Source organism: Meriones unguiculatus, chromosome 2 (genome assembly GCF_030254825.1).
Source record: "Meriones unguiculatus strain TT.TT164.6M chromosome 2, Bangor_MerUng_6.1, whole genome shotgun sequence".
Lineage (NCBI taxonomy): Eukaryota > Metazoa > Chordata > Mammalia > Rodentia > Muridae > Meriones > Meriones unguiculatus.
Window position 1 is genome coordinate 49,923,507 of NC_083350.1, and position 18,427 is coordinate 49,941,933.

The 18,427-nt window shown below is 51.1% G+C and overlaps 1 protein-coding gene across 5 annotated transcripts in view; it reads left to right on the forward strand.

Moving 5' to 3' along the window:
• The first annotated feature begins 472 nt into the window (after positions 1 to 472).
• Arap3 (ArfGAP with RhoGAP domain, ankyrin repeat and PH domain 3) overlaps positions 473 to 18,427 on the forward strand; it is a 29,438-nt gene continuing 11,483 nt past the window's right edge. Inside the window, exons 1-20 of one of the 5 annotated variants that reach the window (XM_021651235.2) lie at positions 473 to 742; positions 1,110 to 1,942; positions 3,553 to 4,090; positions 4,193 to 4,254; positions 4,347 to 4,458; positions 9,297 to 9,494; positions 9,612 to 9,681; positions 9,903 to 10,023; positions 10,106 to 10,290; positions 10,375 to 10,481; positions 10,926 to 11,125; positions 11,233 to 11,318; positions 11,463 to 11,645; positions 11,806 to 11,941; positions 12,519 to 12,635; positions 13,056 to 13,203; positions 13,300 to 13,402; positions 15,767 to 15,986; positions 16,473 to 16,536; positions 16,746 to 16,909. In XM_021651235.2, the coding sequence (XP_021506910.1) occupies positions 3,570 to 4,090; positions 4,193 to 4,254; positions 4,347 to 4,458; positions 9,297 to 9,494; positions 9,612 to 9,681; positions 9,903 to 10,023; positions 10,106 to 10,290; positions 10,375 to 10,481; positions 10,926 to 11,125; positions 11,233 to 11,318; positions 11,463 to 11,645; positions 11,806 to 11,941; positions 12,519 to 12,635; positions 13,056 to 13,203; positions 13,300 to 13,402; positions 15,767 to 15,986; positions 16,473 to 16,536; positions 16,746 to 16,909 (2,797 nt within the window). In that variant the 5' untranslated portion in view covers positions 473 to 742; positions 1,110 to 1,942; positions 3,553 to 3,569. Of the gene's footprint in view, positions 743 to 1,109; positions 1,943 to 2,131; positions 3,139 to 3,552; positions 4,091 to 4,192; positions 4,255 to 4,346; positions 4,459 to 7,288; positions 7,428 to 9,296; positions 9,495 to 9,611; positions 9,682 to 9,902; positions 10,024 to 10,105; positions 10,291 to 10,374; positions 10,482 to 10,925; positions 11,126 to 11,232; positions 11,319 to 11,462; positions 11,646 to 11,805; positions 11,942 to 12,518; positions 12,636 to 13,055; positions 13,204 to 13,299; positions 13,403 to 15,766; positions 15,987 to 16,472; positions 16,537 to 16,745; positions 16,910 to 18,427 lie in introns of those variants that run through there. The other 4 variants (XM_021651233.2, XM_021651236.2, XM_060377368.1 and 1 more) reach the window with 4 other exon arrangements.

Genomic DNA, 18,427 nt, shown 5'->3' on the forward strand with positions numbered 1-18,427 from the left:
CCTAACACTTGATCTTATTTAAAGCATTAATAAAAAAGCACATACATTACTGTATCACATTAAAATAGTTTTATAACTTTATTGCAATACAGTTGGTTTCCTTCATGCTCCTATACATTTTATTTTATGCATTTTAACACATTATTGTGAAAGGGAGTTCATATGCTCTCCCCACTGCAAAAGGAAACAAAATAAAAAGGGTTGGAATTTCTGCACCTTACCGGGATGCCCCCTCGGACCTGGCTCATATCCTGGAGCACTGCGGTTTGTTTTATTTTGTTTTGTTTTTCCTTTTTTTTTGTAATTTCCCTCTCTTGCAGGGTCAGCCTGTCCTCAGACAAGAAGCCGGCTAGCCTAGGCAAGGATTCGATAAGAGGAAATTCCTGTGAGAGGGGAGGGGCCTGGGTCTGGGAGAGCTAGGAGCAAGGAGGTTGGGAGGAGGTCACAGACCATCCATCATGCAGTTTAAGGAAAATCCCCAGATCTCTCGCTAAGCCTTGCCATAGGCAGGAACTCATGGTTTTCAGAGGGAAGCAGCTGGGACTGTGATTAATTTCATTCCTTATAGCAGAAGATCCATGAGGGACATTGTCACTACCATTGGAGGAAAGGAGGGAGTCCTCCCGCATAGGGACCTGCTTCAGAGGTCCTGTCCAGGGTTTGTAGGTGACTTGGAGAATCTGCTGCTTTCCAGCTTGATCAAGTCATTTAACGGTCCTGTCTCCTTATCTGGAAAATAAAGGTAAAATTTCCTATTTTATATGAGTATATTGTGATGAGCAATTGAAGTTTGCAAAGCAGTGTTTGCACAGAGCCTGGGACACTGGCTGCTCTCAATTGTTAGCTATTATTATGGGCATTTTAATTATTAATTCTTATTATCTATCCTTTTTCTAAATGGGAAGGCCCTGGGGACGGGGGGGGGGGGGCTGTAGGAGGCTGAAGATGACAATCGCTCCCTGAGCTGAGACAGCAAGGAGAGATGAGACTCATTTCCTAACACTCCTCTGTGCTTCACCCCCAACCCCAGAAGCTGGGGTCTTCCTCCAGCTACTGACAGTTTCTGTGTCTGCTGACTCACAGCCAACTTCCTCTCCTAATACAAACAGGAAAGCGCACTGGCCAGCACACCCTCAAGGCTCCAACAGCACACACAACTAAACACTGGCCCTGCTCTGAGGGAGAATTATCTTGGGGATACTCTTGGGGACAGACTTCAGAGCTGGAATTCCTGAAAATGCTGCTGGGGGCGGAGAGGAGCACTCTCCCACCGCCCACCCTGCTCCAGATGAAGTCAAGTGGGAGAGTCGAAAGGAGAGGCTTTTCCCAAGAATGAAAAGGTCCAAACCTGTTTGGTCACCGTCCTTGCCCCAAAAAGGCAACCTCAATTTGTAAGAGCCGGGAAAAGAAACCTAGGCTGGGCGCTTGGGGCAACAGAAGCCAGTGAGCCTTCTCTGCTGGGCCCCAGCACAGAGAGGGTCCTCAACACCGGAGCCATTGCCCACCTGCTCTCATCTCCCATTTAACTGGGTGCCCGATTCCAGCCCACCCTGTTGAGTGCGGCAGAAGTTTTCAGGCCCCACACCTTCTCCCCACTGGCAAGAGCGGATGCGAAGGTCCTCTGCAACGCTTTTTTCCTCTTTGTTTCTACTCTCTGCCCCCATCTCTGACCTGGCCCTCAGTCTTAGTCCCTTTCCCAGAAGTTTCTGAGTCCCAACCTTTTGTTCTGGGAGAAAGCAGAATACAGACCCCGGATAAGCAAAGCTGTTGGGTAAGTGGCCCAAACCACCTGAAGGCGGGCGCTTGCACAAGGAGCAGCGAGCTGTCGGGGCGGAGCCGGGCTGTTGGGGCAGGGCTGCGGGGAGGCGGTGCTGGCGCGGCCGGACCCCCGAGCCTCGGACAGTGCGGCCGGCACCCTGAAGCTGACGGAGGCCACAGTGAGGTGAGGACCCCGAGCCCTCGGGCCCAGCTTTCAGACTCCACCCCATCACTTTCTCCGGGACCTCCTAGGGCTCCTAGAGCCCCTCAGTGTTGTCTCCCTTCTCCTCCTCTTCTTCCTCCCTGCGGCGAACCGCCCCTCCTTAAGGCCGAGCGTCTGCCCCCTCCCTCCTTGCCCTCCCCCAAGCCCACGAAGCTCCTTTTGGTCACGCCCGCACCCGCCACCTCCATCACGCAAGCACCCCTTGGCTCCCAGACAGTGCCCAAACGCCCTTGAGCCCAGACTGAGTCACCAATAGAGTGCATTCAGAGTATGGGACATAACCAGAACTGACAATGGGGTGAAGAGGGAACCTTGGCCCGGAAGCCAGTAGGGGAGCAGAAGGGATGAGTACAGTGGGAATAGAGCCCAACAGCAGAGGCCCAGCCAGGGATAGAGGTGGCCAGAGCCACAGACAGAACTTAAAACTTGGTTAGAAGACTGGGGGCTGACAAGATTTATAATACAGAGCAAATACGGAGGTGGGGGCAAAGGTGAATTTAGAGGGACGTAGGTAGAGCCAGGTAGGGACAAGGATAGGACAGAACCTAAAACTCTGGGAGAGCTGAATCTCAGAGGGACCCAGGGTTTGGAGAAGAATTAGGGGTAGGCTCGTCCAACGGGGCAAGACTATGGAGACCTAATCACAAGGGTAGGGAGAAGGCAGGCTCAGAGAAGGAAGGTCTCGATAAAGTGTGTGTGTGTGTGTGGTGTTAGAGTTTGTGTGTCTCTCTCTGTGTTTTCACACTGTTGAGTCTGTAATGTGTCTTCACAAGGCCGAGTCTCTGTGTCTATATACAACTGAGTCTGTGCGTGTATGTGTGTGCATGTGTGCGTTCCAGTGCAGGTGTGTTCATGCATATAGTCAGGTAGGGAACAAAGGACACCTTGGACTGCCTCTCTGCTTTGGTCCCTTGTTTGTATGACCAGGTTCTCCACCCATCTGTTTCCTAGGTGGCCTCTGCTCAGGCCGGGACCCCACACAGTGGGACTAGATGAGGCCCTCTGGGCAACGTGACCGAAGCAGGCAGGATGTGGGGGTGGCCAGGCTAGAGGGACAGGAAGGAAGTCTGAGGAGAGACAATAGGTGGAAGGGGAGGAGGAACTGGGAATGACCGGGATTAGGATGTCCACCCTGAACCTCTGCTCTGGAACCCACTGTGAGTGGAGGCTATTTCCCCTTCTCCCTCTGTGGCCTGCCCCCTCCTGTCTTACTCTGAAGCTGTATCTGGCCTCCCTCAGTGGCCTCCGCTTCTTCACCTCCTCACCCTCCCCTGCAGCACTCCAGCACCTTGTTCTATGCTCACTCAGCTCAGACAGCAGGGGCAGAGCTCAGAGGCAGGTGCTTGGGGAGCAACACTAGCACTGCTTGCTGCCAGCATGGGCCTCAGTTCCCTCAATTCCTGTATGGAGAGAGTCTGCTCCAGCATGGCTCTGTCCCCAGATCACAGCTTTGGGCATTCTCCTTTGAAAGAAAACTGGAGGCCGGTACATCTCCATCCAGTCTTTAGGATGGGAAGGGGGTGGGGGACTCTCAGCCTGAATCCCTCCCTTCACCCTGCACCTTCCCCCAGCAATGGCCTGAGAGCCCATGGCTGCCCCTCAGGACCTGGACATCGCTGTGTGGCTGGCTGCGGTGCACCTGGGGCAGTATGCAGATACCTTCCGAAGGCATGGCCTAGCTACGGCGGGTGCAGTCCAACGCCTGGGGCACGAGGAGCTGAGGCATTTGGGCATCAGTGCCACTGGACACCGGAAACGCATCTTACGTCTGTTGCAGGCTGGCTCTGCTGGGGGTTCCCCGGATTCTCAGCCAGATACCACCATGGAGCCAACTCCTAGCTCTGCCCCCGATGCCCAACCCTCCAAGCCTGTGCCTAAGCCCAGGACAGTGTTTGGGCTCAGTGGCACTGCCACTGCCCAGAGGCCTGGACTGAGCCCAATCTTCTGGGATCCAGAGGTATCCAGGAACTCAGAGTGTACCCAGAGCTCCTCGCCTCTCCTTCCTTCCTCCCCTGAACAGCTTACAGTCCTCAACAGCATGGAGATGATGCCCAATGCCATCTACTTCGGCCTGGACTTAAGAGGCGGGACCCAGGCAGCTCAGAACACGTGAGTTACTTTGCTACCTAGGGATCTGGTCCTGGGGAGAAGAGATCAACAGAGCATCAGGGCTGTCCTTCTCCCTTAATAACCAACAGAATCTCCTTTCAGGACTTCAGACAGTTCCCAGGCAACTGTCCCAACCCCTGCCTTCAGGTCCACAACAGGCACAGGTAGGCAGGTTGCTGGAGAGGAACTGTGCCCACCTGCATCCCAGGCATTCCCTCTTAATCCCCTTTGCCTCTCCCCCTCTCCCCCCTGCCAGTGCACATCATGGATCCCGGTTGCCTGTACTACGGTGTACAGCCTGTGGGGGTCCCAGGAGCCCCTGACAGGAGAGATGGCAGAGGTGTCTGTCAGGAAAGGGCTGAACACAGGTGAGTACTTGGAGGGACGGTGGGGGGAGGACGAAGGAAGCTCAAGGAGCAGTTGGTTTAGCCATGGGGCCATGCTTCTAGTCGCTCATCAAATGTGCCTTGAGCATTCCCTCAGTGGCAAGCAGGCATCAAGGTGCAGGACACATCCAACCAACTCATTTTTGCTCCCAGGCAGACAGTGATTCAACAGGGGCAGACAGACCACAAGAGAAGGACACAAACAAATAGATACACAGTTAAAATTCCAAAGTAAATTTCCCATTCAGCAAACCCTGAGCACTGTTGCATGCCGGGCGAAGACGCTTAGAAAGATCAGTCTATGCAGACATTCCCTTTGTAGAAAATTAGTCTCAGCGGGACAGTGGTGGTGCACACCTTTAATCCCAGAAAAAGGGAGTCAGAGGCAGGTGGATCTCTGTGAGTTTCAGTCCAGCCTGGTTTACAGAGCAAGTCACAGTACAGCCAGAGCTACACAGAGAAACTCTGTCTGAAATAAAACAACAAAACAAAGTCTCTTTTTTTGAAAATATGTATGTTTATTTAATGTGTATGCATGTTTTTGCCTGTGTGTATGTCTGTGCACCAGAAGAGGATGTCAGGTCCCCTGTGACTGGTGTTATAGACAGCTGTGGGCCACCCTGTAGGTACTGGGACTCGAACCCAGGTTCCCGGGAAGAGCAGTAAGTGCTCCCAACAGTTTAGCCATCCTGTTCTTACAAGAAGATAGTTGATAAATGTTTTTGTTTATTTATTTATTTTTTGTTTTTCAAGACGAGGTTTCCCTGTGTAGCCCTGGCTGTCATAGAACTCACTTTGTAGACCAGGCTAGCCTTGAAGTTGGAGATCCACCTGCCTCTGCCTCCTAAGTTCTGGGATTAAAGTCCTGTGCCATCACCACTGAGCAATTGTTATTTTTTTACACAATGTAGTTGAACAGGTTTAGAAAGCGGAGGTGAGGGAATTAGGAAAGACTGTAGCTTTTTAGCAAATTATTGGACCATTGAAAAAAACAAAACCAAAACAGGGCTGGGGAGACAGCTCAGTGGATAAAGCATGAGGAACGGTGATCAGATCTCCAGGATAATCATACAGCAGCATGCATTTGTAACCTCAGTGCCAGAAGGGTGAGCAGGCTGATTCCTGGAGCTCTTTGGGCAGCCACTCTAGGTGAATCTATGAACTCCCATTCATAAACTGTGAAGAGCAACTGAGGAAGACAACTGACCTTAATCTCTGGGCTGCATGCATATACACACACACACACATACGCACGTACACAGGTATACAACAGAAAGGGAGAGGAATTAATAGGGAGGGAGAGAGAAAGGGAGGGGGGGGTATACAGAATAACATTTGAGCAGAATGTTGAGGACCTGAATTTAAGAACTGGCTGTGGAGAGTTCTGGAGGCAGTGTATCCTAGGCAGAGGGAAGGGTGGGAATGCACCCTGGGGAGATGCAGGGGCAATGGGAAGGCTGTGGTGTGGCCAGGTCAGGTGGGTCTGACTGAGAGGGGCAGAAGTAAAGGGCCCCACGGGTAGGGCCTGTGGGGTTAGTCACTGTTACACGCAGGGACATGGGAAAGCCACTGGAGAGTTTCGACCTGGATTATGAAAGGGTCCGCCTGTTTGCGTCGCTGAGAACGATGCGGAGGCAAAAGCAGGCAAAAGCGGCCGAGCAGGTTAAGAGGCTTTCGCAGTCATCTAGGGGCGAGATCTCAGAGTGCAGTGGTGGGTGGGAGTGGAGTTGAGGGTAAAGTGTCATGTCGCTGTGTGAAAGGAAAAGAGCAGCCAGACGTTGAGGGCTTCAGCGTGAGCCTCTACTGTCCTGAAGGGTAACCACTAACCACCTGTGAGCACTGAGCACGTGAGACATGCTGGTCTGCACGGAGAAGGGCTGAAATGTAACATCTGCCAGAACTTACTGCCAAAAAACCACGCTAAAGGAATACAACATACACAGAAAGAAACGCCTTAGTAAGGTTTTCCTGAATGGGGGGGTGTATGCACAGGTGCACTTCCCGTGTGTGGACACCAGAGGATGACATCATTGTCTTTTTTTTTTTTCTTTCAGGACAGGTTTCTCTGTGTAGCCCTGGCTGTCCTGGAACTCACTCTGTAGACTAGGCTGGCCTCGAACTCACAGAGATCTGCCTGTCCTTGCCTTCCAAGTGCTGAGATCAAAGGTGTGCACCACCACCGCCCAGCTCTTTTTTTCTTTTGTTTTTCCCCCTATATCTCTCACTGAACCTGGAGTTAACACTTTGGCTAGGCTGGCCAGCAACTGAACCTTTAGGATCAGTCTTCCTCTACCCCTCTTTGCTGACCTACATCCAGCATGGTGCCTGGCTTTTCATGTGTGCTCGGGATCTGAACCTACATTGTTGTGTTCATGTAGAGAGTACTTTAGCCACTGAGCCATCTCCCCAGCCTCTATCTTAGTGGTTTTTACATTAATCGCATACTAAAATTTTATATTTTGGATATATTGCATTACATAAAATATACACTACTAAAATTAATTATTTCAAAAAAAATTAAACTTATTTTATGCGTATGAGTCTTTTGGCTGCATGTACACCTGTGTTTGACTGCATGTATATTTGTGTGCCATTTGCATTCCTGTTGCACACAGTGGCCAGAAGAGGGTGTTGGATCCCCTGGAACTGGTGTTATGGATGGTTGTGAGCCACCATGTGGGTGCTGGGGATCAAGCCTGGGTCCTCTGCAAGAGCAGCCAGTGCTCTTGACTGTGCTAAACTATCTCTCTAACCTCAATATTTCTTTTCTTTTCTTTTCTTTTTTTAAATATTGCTAATATCTACATATGTAGTCCTTGTTGATTTCTATTGGATAGCATGGTTCTGAGCACCTAAGAGTTCATAGAGTTGCAGTCTGAGGCAGGAAGACTGTTCATCAAACAGGAGGGAGGAGATGGACCAGGAACTCTGCTTCAGACATGAAATTTGAGGTATTTAGTACATGCAAAAGGCAATGATAAATACGACTGCTAATGACATCTGTGTATCGTTTGGGGGGGCTGTCTGAGCCAGAGATTTCAATATGGAAACTCTCAGCATTTAGAGGGAGTATGGGGGAGAAGAGGACCCAGTCCAGGGCCTCTGTGCCTGCCTACATCCAGAGGTTTGTGGAAGAGGAAGAATCATTAAACAGACTGAACCAAAATAGCCAGAGAAGGAGAAGGAACGCTAGGAGAGGATGATGTCATTGAAGCCAAGGGAAGGGGTCAGGAGGAGGGAGAAGCCAACTGTGCCCTGCTGCTGAGCAGGCTGCTGCTTGGTAAGCTGAGACTGAGACCTCTGGGATGGATAACGGAGGTCACTGGGGACTCTGACAAGGAGTGGATGGGGTGAAAGCCTGATCTATGCAATTAAGAAAGAATGGAAACCAGGTGGTGATGGCCTATGCATTTAATCCCAGCACTCGGGAGGTAGAGACAGGTGGCTCTTTGTGAGTCCTAGGCCAGCCTGGTCTAAAGAGGAAGCTCCAGGACAGGGCTACAGAGAGAAACCCTGTCTCAACCACCCCACCCCCAAACAGCAGAATAGGGACTGTAGGAAACAGCAGGCAATATTACTGCATTTTTCCGCAAAGAGCAAAGATTTGGAATGACTGTTAATGGTAGAAATGGAGGGAAGCAGACAGTTTGTATGTGGAATGCTGTACGTGTCTGTAAGTGAATAAGGACGATTGGGTGAAGGGGTGTGTGGAGGGGAAGGTGAGAAGCTCCGCAGTGATGTCTTTGTGTGGGTGTGAGTGGTGGAATGAAGTGTACGGGGGAAGAGCCTGGCTTCAGACAGGTGTTTATTACAGTCACAGGAGGTAGGCAGAGCATGCGTGTGAAATTGGATTGATATGGCGCTGTGAGTCTGTGGGGTTCTTGTCTGATTGCTTCAGTTTCTCAGTGCAATAAGACACAAACAGGGGAGAGTAGTGGTTCTCAACCTCAGTTGTGCCATAGCCTGAGAACTTTGAGAACTACAGGTGCCTGGCCCTAACTCCCAGAGATGAAAATTCAAGTGTCTGCAATAAAATCCACGTGCTGATATTCTTTTAAAAGTTTCCCAAGTTTTGTACTGCTGAGGCTGAGAACCACTGGATTAATAGAGGGATCTATCCTTCGTAAGAAGGTGGCATAAGCAAAGACCTGGAGGATCAGAGAAAGCTCAGGAAAGCGTGGAAAGTGTGTTCCAGGCAGAAGAATGTGCAAAATCCCTGGACAGTGGAGAGTGTGTGGATGGACTGTAGCAAGCAAGGGTGGGATAAATCGGGGGTAGGGGCTTCATTTTATAGTCCTTGCAGCCCATGCACAGAAATCCGCGTTCATCCTAGCTATGAATAGAGCGTTATTGAATGGTTTCACCTAGAGAACTGCAATGATCTCATTTGCATTTCTCAAAGAGCACTAGTGGTTTTGAGATGGGATTGTGGGAGGGAGAACAAGGATGAAAGCAGGTGAGCAGTTGGGCAATTTGCTTCATACCACTAAGAACTGATGGAAAATAATTCATGGAGAGAAAGCCAAGAACATTTTAGAGAAAACAACAACAACAATAAATACATGTTGATGAGCTACGAGCAACCATGACAGTGGGAAAGATGCACATCTTTCCCACTTCCAGAGGAGAGAGACTGACCTTTTCCCAGTAAACCTCCAAGGACACTCAGGAGGAAGCCTCGTGACCACCTTTTGGGTTGCCAGCTTGCACCTGCCAGACATGCCATAGGTGCTATGGGTAGGGGTGGGAGACTTACCGTGAGATTGTCGGGGGCACTTGGTTTTGACTTGTGTTCTTCCTCTTGCACCCATAATGCTCAGCCGGCAGGATGTGGAGACGCGGGAGGATGCTGGCTATGCCAGCCTCGAGCTACCTGGGGACTCCATCCTTTCGCTACCCACCCAGGATGCAGAGGACACCAGTGATGACCTCATTTCGCCCTATGCTAGCTTCTCCTCCACAGCAGATCGTCCTGTGCCTCTGCTCAGCGGCTGGCTGGACAAGCTCTCACCTCAGGGGTAAGGGCTGCTGGGAAGGGAAGGGAGAAGGAGGGAAAGGAAGAAGGATGAGAGGTACGATCGCCCACGGCATGCGTTCCCAAACACTGAACTGACCTTAGCTTCTTCCTTGTTCAGAAACTATGTGTTCCAGAGACGTTTTGTGCAGTTCAATGGCAGGAGTCTGATGTACTTTGGCAGTGACAAGGTAGGGGCCTGGGGCTGTTACGTGGAAACCAGAGACAGAAAGATGGGGAGGGCTGAGCACTGAAAGGATTGGAAGCCCATGGTAGAAGGATGGCCACAGCAGCTTCTGAGGTAGCTGGCGCAGCAGCTCTAACCAAGTGGTGGTTTGGGTGCCAATCTCATGAAAGTTCAGCGCACACAGCTTGGTTCCTGCCCCCGTGGGTCACTGGGTTTTCTTTCCAGGACCCCTTCCCCAAAGGTGTGATCCCTCTGACTGCCATCGAGATGACCCGAAGCAGCAAGGACAACAAATTCCAGGTCATCACCGGCCAGAGAGTATTTGTGTTCCGCACGGAGAGTGAGGGTGAGGGTCAGAACCCACTGGGTCAGGGTGGAAGGGAGGCTAGAGGATAGAATACGACCCGCTGACCTGTCCCCCACACCAGCTCAGCGGGACATATGGTGCTCCACACTACAATCCTGCCTGAAGGAGCAGCGCCTCCTGGGCCACCCCCGACCCCCTCACCCACCACGACCCCTCCGCACCGGCACGTTAGAGTTGCGTGGACACAAGGCTAAGGTGTTTGCTGCCCTGATCCCTGGAGAGTTGGCGCTGTACAAGAGTGAGCAGGTAAAGAGGAGCTGGGCTGGCGAGCCTGGCTGGTCCGTTCTGGAATCTCACCGTGGTGTGTGCCCCCCCCCCCGACCCTGCTAGGCCTTCTCTCTGGGCATTGGGATCTGCTTCATCCAACTGCAAGGCTGCAGCGTCCGGGAGACCAAGAGTCGAAGCTTCGATCTGCTCACGCCCCATCGCTGCTTCAGGTGGGGCCTAGACTGGTGGAAGGCAAGGCTAGGGTCTTCTCAAGAGGTGCAGAGGGCTGGAGGCATTCTCCAAAGGATTTCCACGGGTATAAATGATGAGATGATGAGTTTCAGTGAGCATGGACAAGGAGGCAGGAAATGAAGGGGATGTAGCTCGGTTGCTAGAGTCGCTTGCCTGACATGCCCAAAACCCTGAGACTGATCCCAGCACTGCATACATATGGTAGTGCATGTCTCTAACCCCAGCCAGGGGATCAAAGAAACCTTCAACCATATAACAAGTTGGAGGTCAACCTGGGATAAACGAGACTCTGACAAAAATTTAAAATACAATAAAATAAAGTTCTGGCCCAGAAGTGACCTCCACTAGCTCTGGTAGGAATGACCACTGGGATAGGTTGTGGAGGGAGGTCCACGCCCATGGACTGGCTGTCCACCCCTCAGCTTCACAGCCGAGTCTGGGGGGGCTCGACAGAGCTGGGCGGCCGCTCTGCAAGAAGCAGTAACGGAGACCCTGTCTGACTACGAGGTGGCTGAGAAGGTCTGGTCAAATCCGGCGAACCGGCGTTGTGCGGACTGCAGGGCCTCCCGGCCGGATTGGGCTGCTGTCAACCTGGGCGTGGTCATCTGCAAGCAGTGTGCTGGTGAGGGGTGGGCCTCAAGTACAAAGGGGGGGAGGAGGGACTGGCACGGGAGGGGGGACGTGGGAGGACTCAGAGTGCTCTGCCACATGGCTGTCACACGCTAACAGGTCAACACCGGGCCCTGGGCTCTGGGATCTCCAAGGTACAGAGCCTGAAGCTGGACACCAGTGTCTGGAGTAATGAGATAGTGCAGGTAAGGAGTCAGAGGACAGGGGAGGGGAAGGGAGGAATGGACAGGGAGCACCCAAAAGTAGAGTTTGGGTCCAGCTTGGGGACTAGGCTGTTTGGAGACCCTTGAGTTCTGGCCACTCATCTTTGCCCTCTTGTCATCCTGTAGCTGTTCATTGTCCTGGGGAATGATCGTGCCAACTGCTTCTGGGCAGGGGCACTACCCCCAGGTGAAGGGCTGCATCCGGATTCGGCCCCTGGCCCTCGGGGAGAGTTCATCTCCCGAAAGTATAAACTGGGTCTCTTCCGGAAGCCCCACCCTCAGCACCCAGATCACAGCCAGCTTCTACAGGTAGGAGGGACAGGTTAGTGGGGGGGGGGGAGGGGGCTGCAGTCTGTATTGGAATGCCTAGACCTGGGTGGTGAAGGCTGCTTTTGGTGAAAAAAAGGCAGTCCCTGGGGGTGTTCTTAGATTGTGTATGAGGCTGACAGAGACCCTTCCTTCCCTTTAGGCACTGTGTGCAGCTATGGCGGGACCCAACCTGTTGAAGAACATGACCCAGCTCCTCTGTGTTGAAGCCTCTGAGGGAGAGGAGCCCTGGTCCCCTTCAGCCCTCAATGGCAGCTTGCTTAGCCTTCTACCATCAGGTCATCCTCCCAAGGAAGTCCTCTCTCGCCCCGGAAGTTCTCCATTTCCCCATTGCCTTGTCTATTGCAACGTCGGGTTCGGCAGTTTCCCAACCCCTTACACTTCCTAAGGTCAAAGGATGACTGATGAGGGCCTGAGATCACTGTAATAGTCAGGATGTGCCCTGGTGTTAGGACCCTGCCATCCCGACAGCATCAACTGGCAGGGCAGGTCTCATCTTCCTGCGGACATTCTTCTTGCTCAAGCGAGTGGCTGATTTAATGGTGTTGGCTTCCAGTTGTCAGGTCAGATAAGCCAAGACACTTAACAGATGGCCACGCTCCAAAGTGCTCAACTAGGGCTGCCAGCCTGGTTGGGTGGCTGGTGGGGAGAGAAGTGGGCAAGCACCAGGCTAGAGGCCTATGTCCCTTTGTCACACTCTTCCAAGCTGGGTAGTGAGGGACTCACCCTCATCGGGCTGCATGCCGTGTGGCTGGTGGGACTGGATCCCATGCTGTGGTCCCATTGGATGCATTTTTCCGAAGGGGGTCTTGCCGTCCGTGTACTGTCCTCACTGGCCACTTCTTCCCCCTGCAGACTCATCCCCTGGAGTATACAACGAGGTGGTGGTGCCTGCCACTTACAGAGGTTTTCTGTACTGCGGTCCCATCAGCAGCAAGGCAGGAGCCCCACCCCTTCGCAGGGGCCGGGATGGTGAGCGGGAGCCGGGGGGTGGCCGGAGCCAGGGCCAGAGAGTGGGTTAGGTGGGAGTGTGCTGCAGAGAGACAGGACAGAGCTGGCATAGGTAAGTTCCCTGGAGTGGGCTGGGATGCTGAGGGTGAGAGAGGGACCAGGCCAGGTCACCAAGCGACAGTTAAGAGCTTCGCTCTGAAGTCAGACTATCGGGGTCCAGCGTCCATTCTGCTCCTTCGTGAGCAGACTCAGGCATGTTGTGCAGATGGCAAGCCTCAGTTTTCCCAGCTGCAGAACAGCATTAAATATAAACCCACTTGGTAGAGTTAATGGGAAAATTCTGTAGTATCAACCGTAGGAAGAAGGCTTGATATGAGTGTGTTCAAATGGGGTCTGTGCCAATGGGGAGGATGACAGCTCCTGCATCCATCTTCCACTTAGCTCCTCCCCGCCTGTGGTGTGTGCTGGGAGCAGCCCTGGAAATGTTTGCATCAGAGAGCAGCCCTGAACCCCTCAGCCTTCTCCAGCCCCAGGATGTTGTATGTCTGGGCGTAAGCCCTCCACCTGCTGATCCAGGTGACCTGGACAGGTGACACTGCTCTCTCCGCCCCTGCTCTTACTAGTGCCTATCCTGGCAGCCCCCTCATTGTCCCCTGCTGTCCTCCTAACCTGGTCTTCTCTGCAGGTTCCCCTTTTCCTTTGAACTCATCCTCACTGGGGGAAGAATCCAGCACTTTGCTACAGACGGAGCAGACAGTCTAGAGGCCTGGATCTGTGCAGTGGGCAAGGTGAGGAGGCAAGACCCCTCTGTACGCTGCTCATGACGTCTCCCATCGCCACCTCCTCCCACCGTGCTCCCATCCACTAACAGGCACAGTTAGCTGAGTACTGTGTGAAGCCCTGTGTATTAAGAAGTGCCCACTCAATATCTCGTTTAGTTTCCACAACTACCTCTGGAGGTACTTTTTTAAAAGATATTTTAAAATTTACTTTTATTTTATGTGCATTGGTGTTTTGCCTGCACATGTGTCTGTGCAAATGTCAGTTCCAGGGTGTCGGAGCCCCTGGAACTGGAGTTTCAGACATCTGTGAGCTGCCAGACTGGAGCTTGGATACACTGGAAGAGCAGCCAGTGCTCTTAACCTCTGAGCCATCTCTCCAGCCCTCTTTGGGGGTGTCTTTAATGATATATTTTATGGAAGGAGACTCAGTCGTAGAGGTTAGGAATTCATTTGGTCAAGGTCACAGAGCTAGGAGGCAGCAGGGCACCGAAGTAAAATTCAAGCCCCTGCCTCTAGCCCCAAGCCTCCCCATGTTCTGGCCTTTCCCCACAGGGCAGCCACCCCTCACTCTTACTACCATCTTCCTGACCCCAAATCTTTCAAGAGGCAGAAGCTTCATTTTTTTTTTTTTTTCCCTTTAATGAAACAGGGTCTTGCTATGTAGTTCTGGCTAACATGGAACTTGCTATGTAGCGCAGCCTGGCCTCAGACTTTAAGCAATCCTCCTGCTTCTGAGCACCAGAATATCAGGCACGTGCCATTATGGCCAGCTATAGGCTAAATCCATGTATCTTACCTTCTCCAGACCTTGACAAGTCGGTCCCTGCCTTCTAGCCTCCTTTCCTGGAAGTAAAATGTTTAGGCTCAAAGCCAGACATCCTGAGATCTGAGTCCTACAACTTAGCCCCTGGAGCTCCTCCGTGTCTGCAGAGTGGGTGTGAAGACTCACCCCTAGGGATGAGGATTAAGTGACATGTGAGGCCCACACACAGTAAGCCTCTCTTATCTGTGGGTGTTGAAATAATGGTGGCGGTGATGCTGATGATGACGACAATCTCTCCCACCCTAAAACAGCTTTTCCCTAGGTTCTGTTCACCTTCAACTTTTCACCCCAGTGCCTTCCTTCCCTCTTGATAACTTCTCAGAAGTTGTGTGCAGCCTGCTGTTCCTCCTTAACCCCTATGGCTGCCTTCCTCTGCCTAGACTCTCCTAAGCTGCTACCCCGAAAGTCACTCTGGACTTCTCATGCCCAGAGGCCAGGAGCCATTTTCTGGCCTCCCTGTGTCATCTCTGCCACAGCTGACTCCGCTCACCATGCTGTGGTCTCCTGATTATTTGTTCCAATCCGTGATAGGACATGCAGAGAACTGAGGGGAAGCACTTTGAATCTTTCATAGCAGTTTGGCAGAATGATTTTATCTGTTGAATCTAATTACACAAGTTAAGGGCTTGTATGTCTTTCACTCTCTCTTTTTAAATGGTTTTTACATTCATTATTTTACTTTAAATACATAAATGTTTGGCACATATGTATGTATGTACAAATGAATGTATGTGTGTAGGTGCCCACAGAGGTCAGAATAGGGCATCAGGTCCCCTGGAACTGGAGTTGGGGGTGGTTGTGGACCACTATATGGGTGATAGGAATTGACCCTCAGCCGTCTGCAAGAGCAACAAGTGCTTTAAAACACCGAGCCATCTTTCCAGTCCTCATCTTTGTCTGTCCATCTCAATTTTCTAACAGTTAATTTTTATTATTCTTTTTTTTTCTTTTCTTTTTTTTTTTTTCTGAGACCAGGTTTTTCTGTGTGGCCTTGGCTGTACTGAAACTCACTCTGTAGACCAGGCTGGCCTCAAACTCAAAGAGAACCACCTGCCACTGTCTCCCAACTACTGGGATTAAGTTTTTATTATTTTTAAGGGAAGTGTTAGTGATAGATCTTAAAAACAAAACCAAAAACTGTAGCACCCTCTAGGGTGTTTTTTTTTTTTTTAAACCCATGAAGCTGGAACAGAATTGCTTTGAATGGGATCCCAAAACATTCCCTTTTCCATACTGTCCTTCGGGAAAGCCTGCCCAAAGCATGGTGGCATGGTGAATCTTCAGTAGTGTGTGCTGGCTACTCAGTCCTACTTCTCCACCTCATGTAGGGAGCAGGCCAGCCTCCCAGGGTTCTCCAGTATGCTGGAGCAAAGTGAATGAAATTTTTTTCCCTTTCTTCCCCTGTCTCCTTTGCTCTCTCCCCACCACACTTCCCTCCCCCTTTCTTCTGTTTTCCTTTCATGGTCTCTCATTCTCATTTGCTTCCCCCAACCCCTTGTCTTTCCCTACCTTACCTTCCCACCCTTGTCCGCCTTCTGTTTCTACAGTGGTTCTCCCCGCTCAGCTGTCACCAGCTCCTGGGCCCTGGGTTGCTGCGGATGGGTCGGCTGTGGCTGCGGTCCCCCTCCCATGCAGGCCCAGCCCCTGGTCTCTGGCTGTCAGGGTTCGGCCTCCTTCGCGGCGATCATCTCTTCCTGTGCCCAGCGCCCGGCCCTGGTCCCCCTGCTCCTGAGGACATGGTGCATTTACGGCGTCTCCAGGAGATCAGTGAGCAAGGGTGTGGATGGGGCTTTTAAAAGGGTGACCATGGGCATGTGTGAGACTGGGCCTATTTTATTTGGGGGTTCTTATGGGGAAGAGGAGAATGTAATAGCTCAGATACAAGTTCTGAAGTGAAACTACCTAGATTTAGACAGTTTCTATCAATTCCTAGCTGTGTGTTATTCGATGTGTGTTATCTGTTGGCTGGGACCAGGAGGAAAGACTATGCATCTTCACTGTTGTCTTCTCAAAGAGGAAGACGCTAGAATAATGCTGTAGGACTCTAGGAACAAGAGACCTGGGTTTTAGCTCAGCTTTGCCATTCTATAGCAAACAATGTAAGGCAAATTACTCGTCCTCTGAGCACTCATATGTAACCCAGGCGTAGCCGCGTGTAGCTCACCGGTGGAGCACTGTTCGTAAGGATGCTAATCGGGCACCTACATACCTTAACTAAGAGTCTTTGCTAGGATGATGTTGATTCTCCTACAGGTGTGGTCTCTGCAGCCGACACTCCAGACAAAAAGGAGCATTTGGTTCTGGTAGAGACAGGAAGGTAATGTTCTATACTGCGTGACTCTTTGAACCCAGCTTCCCCTCACCCCTCCATTGCCTGCTTCCTCAAAGTTGCTTCCCATTTAGGGGGAACTGTCTGGGTTTGGTGTTGCTGCCCCCTGCTGGTGTCTCTGGAAAGTGAGCTCCACGCGATCCTCAGCTTCTGCTGATCTCTGAAGCTGCCTCTAACTGGGCCTTCTTGGGTCTCAGGACCCTGTATTTGCAGGGGGAAGGCCGGCTTGACTTTGCAGCATGGAACACGGCCATTGGGGGTGCTGCTGGAGGGGGCGGCACAGGACTGCAGGAGCAGCAGATGAGCCGGGGAGACATTCCTATCATTGTGGACGCTTGCATCAGTTTTGTCACACAGCATGGTGAGTGGGCACTGTTTGGAGAAGCCAGTGTGTGTGTGTGTGTGATTACCTGAAAAATGACACCAGACAGCCATGTGACTCTCTGAGCCTTAGTTCCCTCATCTATAAAATGGGACCAACGATCCTCATTTTCCAGTCTAGTGTGACAGTGAGATGGTGCATGCCAAGCAATGAGTATAGGGCCTGGCAGGATGTCCCTGCTCAGAGGTAGTGCTGGCAAGGAGGGTGATAGGGCACAGGAAATATGAGGATTCAGAGATGTGGTGGACTGAGAGGAGGCACCTATGAGGCAAGAGCTAAGCTGGGCAGGCCACACAATCACTGAAGGTCTGAACAGAATGAGTCTGTAGAGGAGAGAGGACTGAAGGGTCAGCAACGGCAAGTGGTCTGCTGGATTCTTCGTGGAGTCTGGCCTGATGTATCTACATTCCCTTTGAATTCCTTTTAGGAGGCTGGATATTGAAAAAGAAGAAAAAAAAAAACACTCATAGAAAACCAAGGAGGTTATAGGTCCTGGGTTCAGTCTTGAGCACCAAAACCAACTAAGAAACCAAACAAAAGCAAAACAAAACAATTAGGCCTGCTGGTACAGGCCTGTAGTTACCAGTACTCAGTAATTTGAGACAGAAGGATTCTCAGCTCAAGGCATACTTTGGTTATGAAACAGGTTCAAGGCTAGCACAAGCAACTTAGAGAGACCTTGTCTCAAAATAAAAAATACCGAAAGGGCCAGCCAGGCAGTGGTGGTGGCAGCAGTGTCACAGGCCTTTAATCCCAGGAGGTAGAGGCAATCGAATCTCTGTGATTTCGAGGCCAGCCTGGTCTACAAAGTGAGTCCAGGACAGCCAAGGCTACACAGAGAGACCATATCTCAAAAAACAAAACAAAACGAAACAAAACAAAAGCAAAAAGGAGGGGGATTGGAAGCTGAAGGTATTAATATGGGTAGGTTCTCATTTGGCATGGGTTTAATCTTCAGTATTGGGGGGGGAGGAGACATATTTACGACCATACAAAGAGTTGTATTTTGCCAGTCACAGCCATAGTCAGTGGCTAATGACACTCTTCCCGCCTTGGCAGCAATCTCATTCAGTGATCTCCCACTCACCAGTTTCCTCCAGCCCTTGTTAGCTTCCCTAGTATTTATATGAGAAATCTAGTCTGAGGCCCCAAGAGAAGGCCCTGGGGTGGGCACATCTTTCTGTCCAAGGTCTTTGCTTTACCACACTCACTGGATAGATATTGATTCAGGTGCTACCATGTGGCTTTCAGAGAGGAGGTGGCAGTGAACAGGGACAATCCTGCAAGGCTCATAGGCTACTGGAAAGATGGGTATTAAGAGAACAAACATCATCAGCTCTAGTTATTTGCGGGCATTATGTTCTATAAAGACAGTGTAAACACTTAATTGGCGAATACTGAATCTCAGTATCTCTCCCAAGAGAGACAGGATTAGAGTCCTCCAAACTTCTGGGTAAAAGAAGTTATTTTTTTTAAACAAAAAAAAAAGCCCTTATT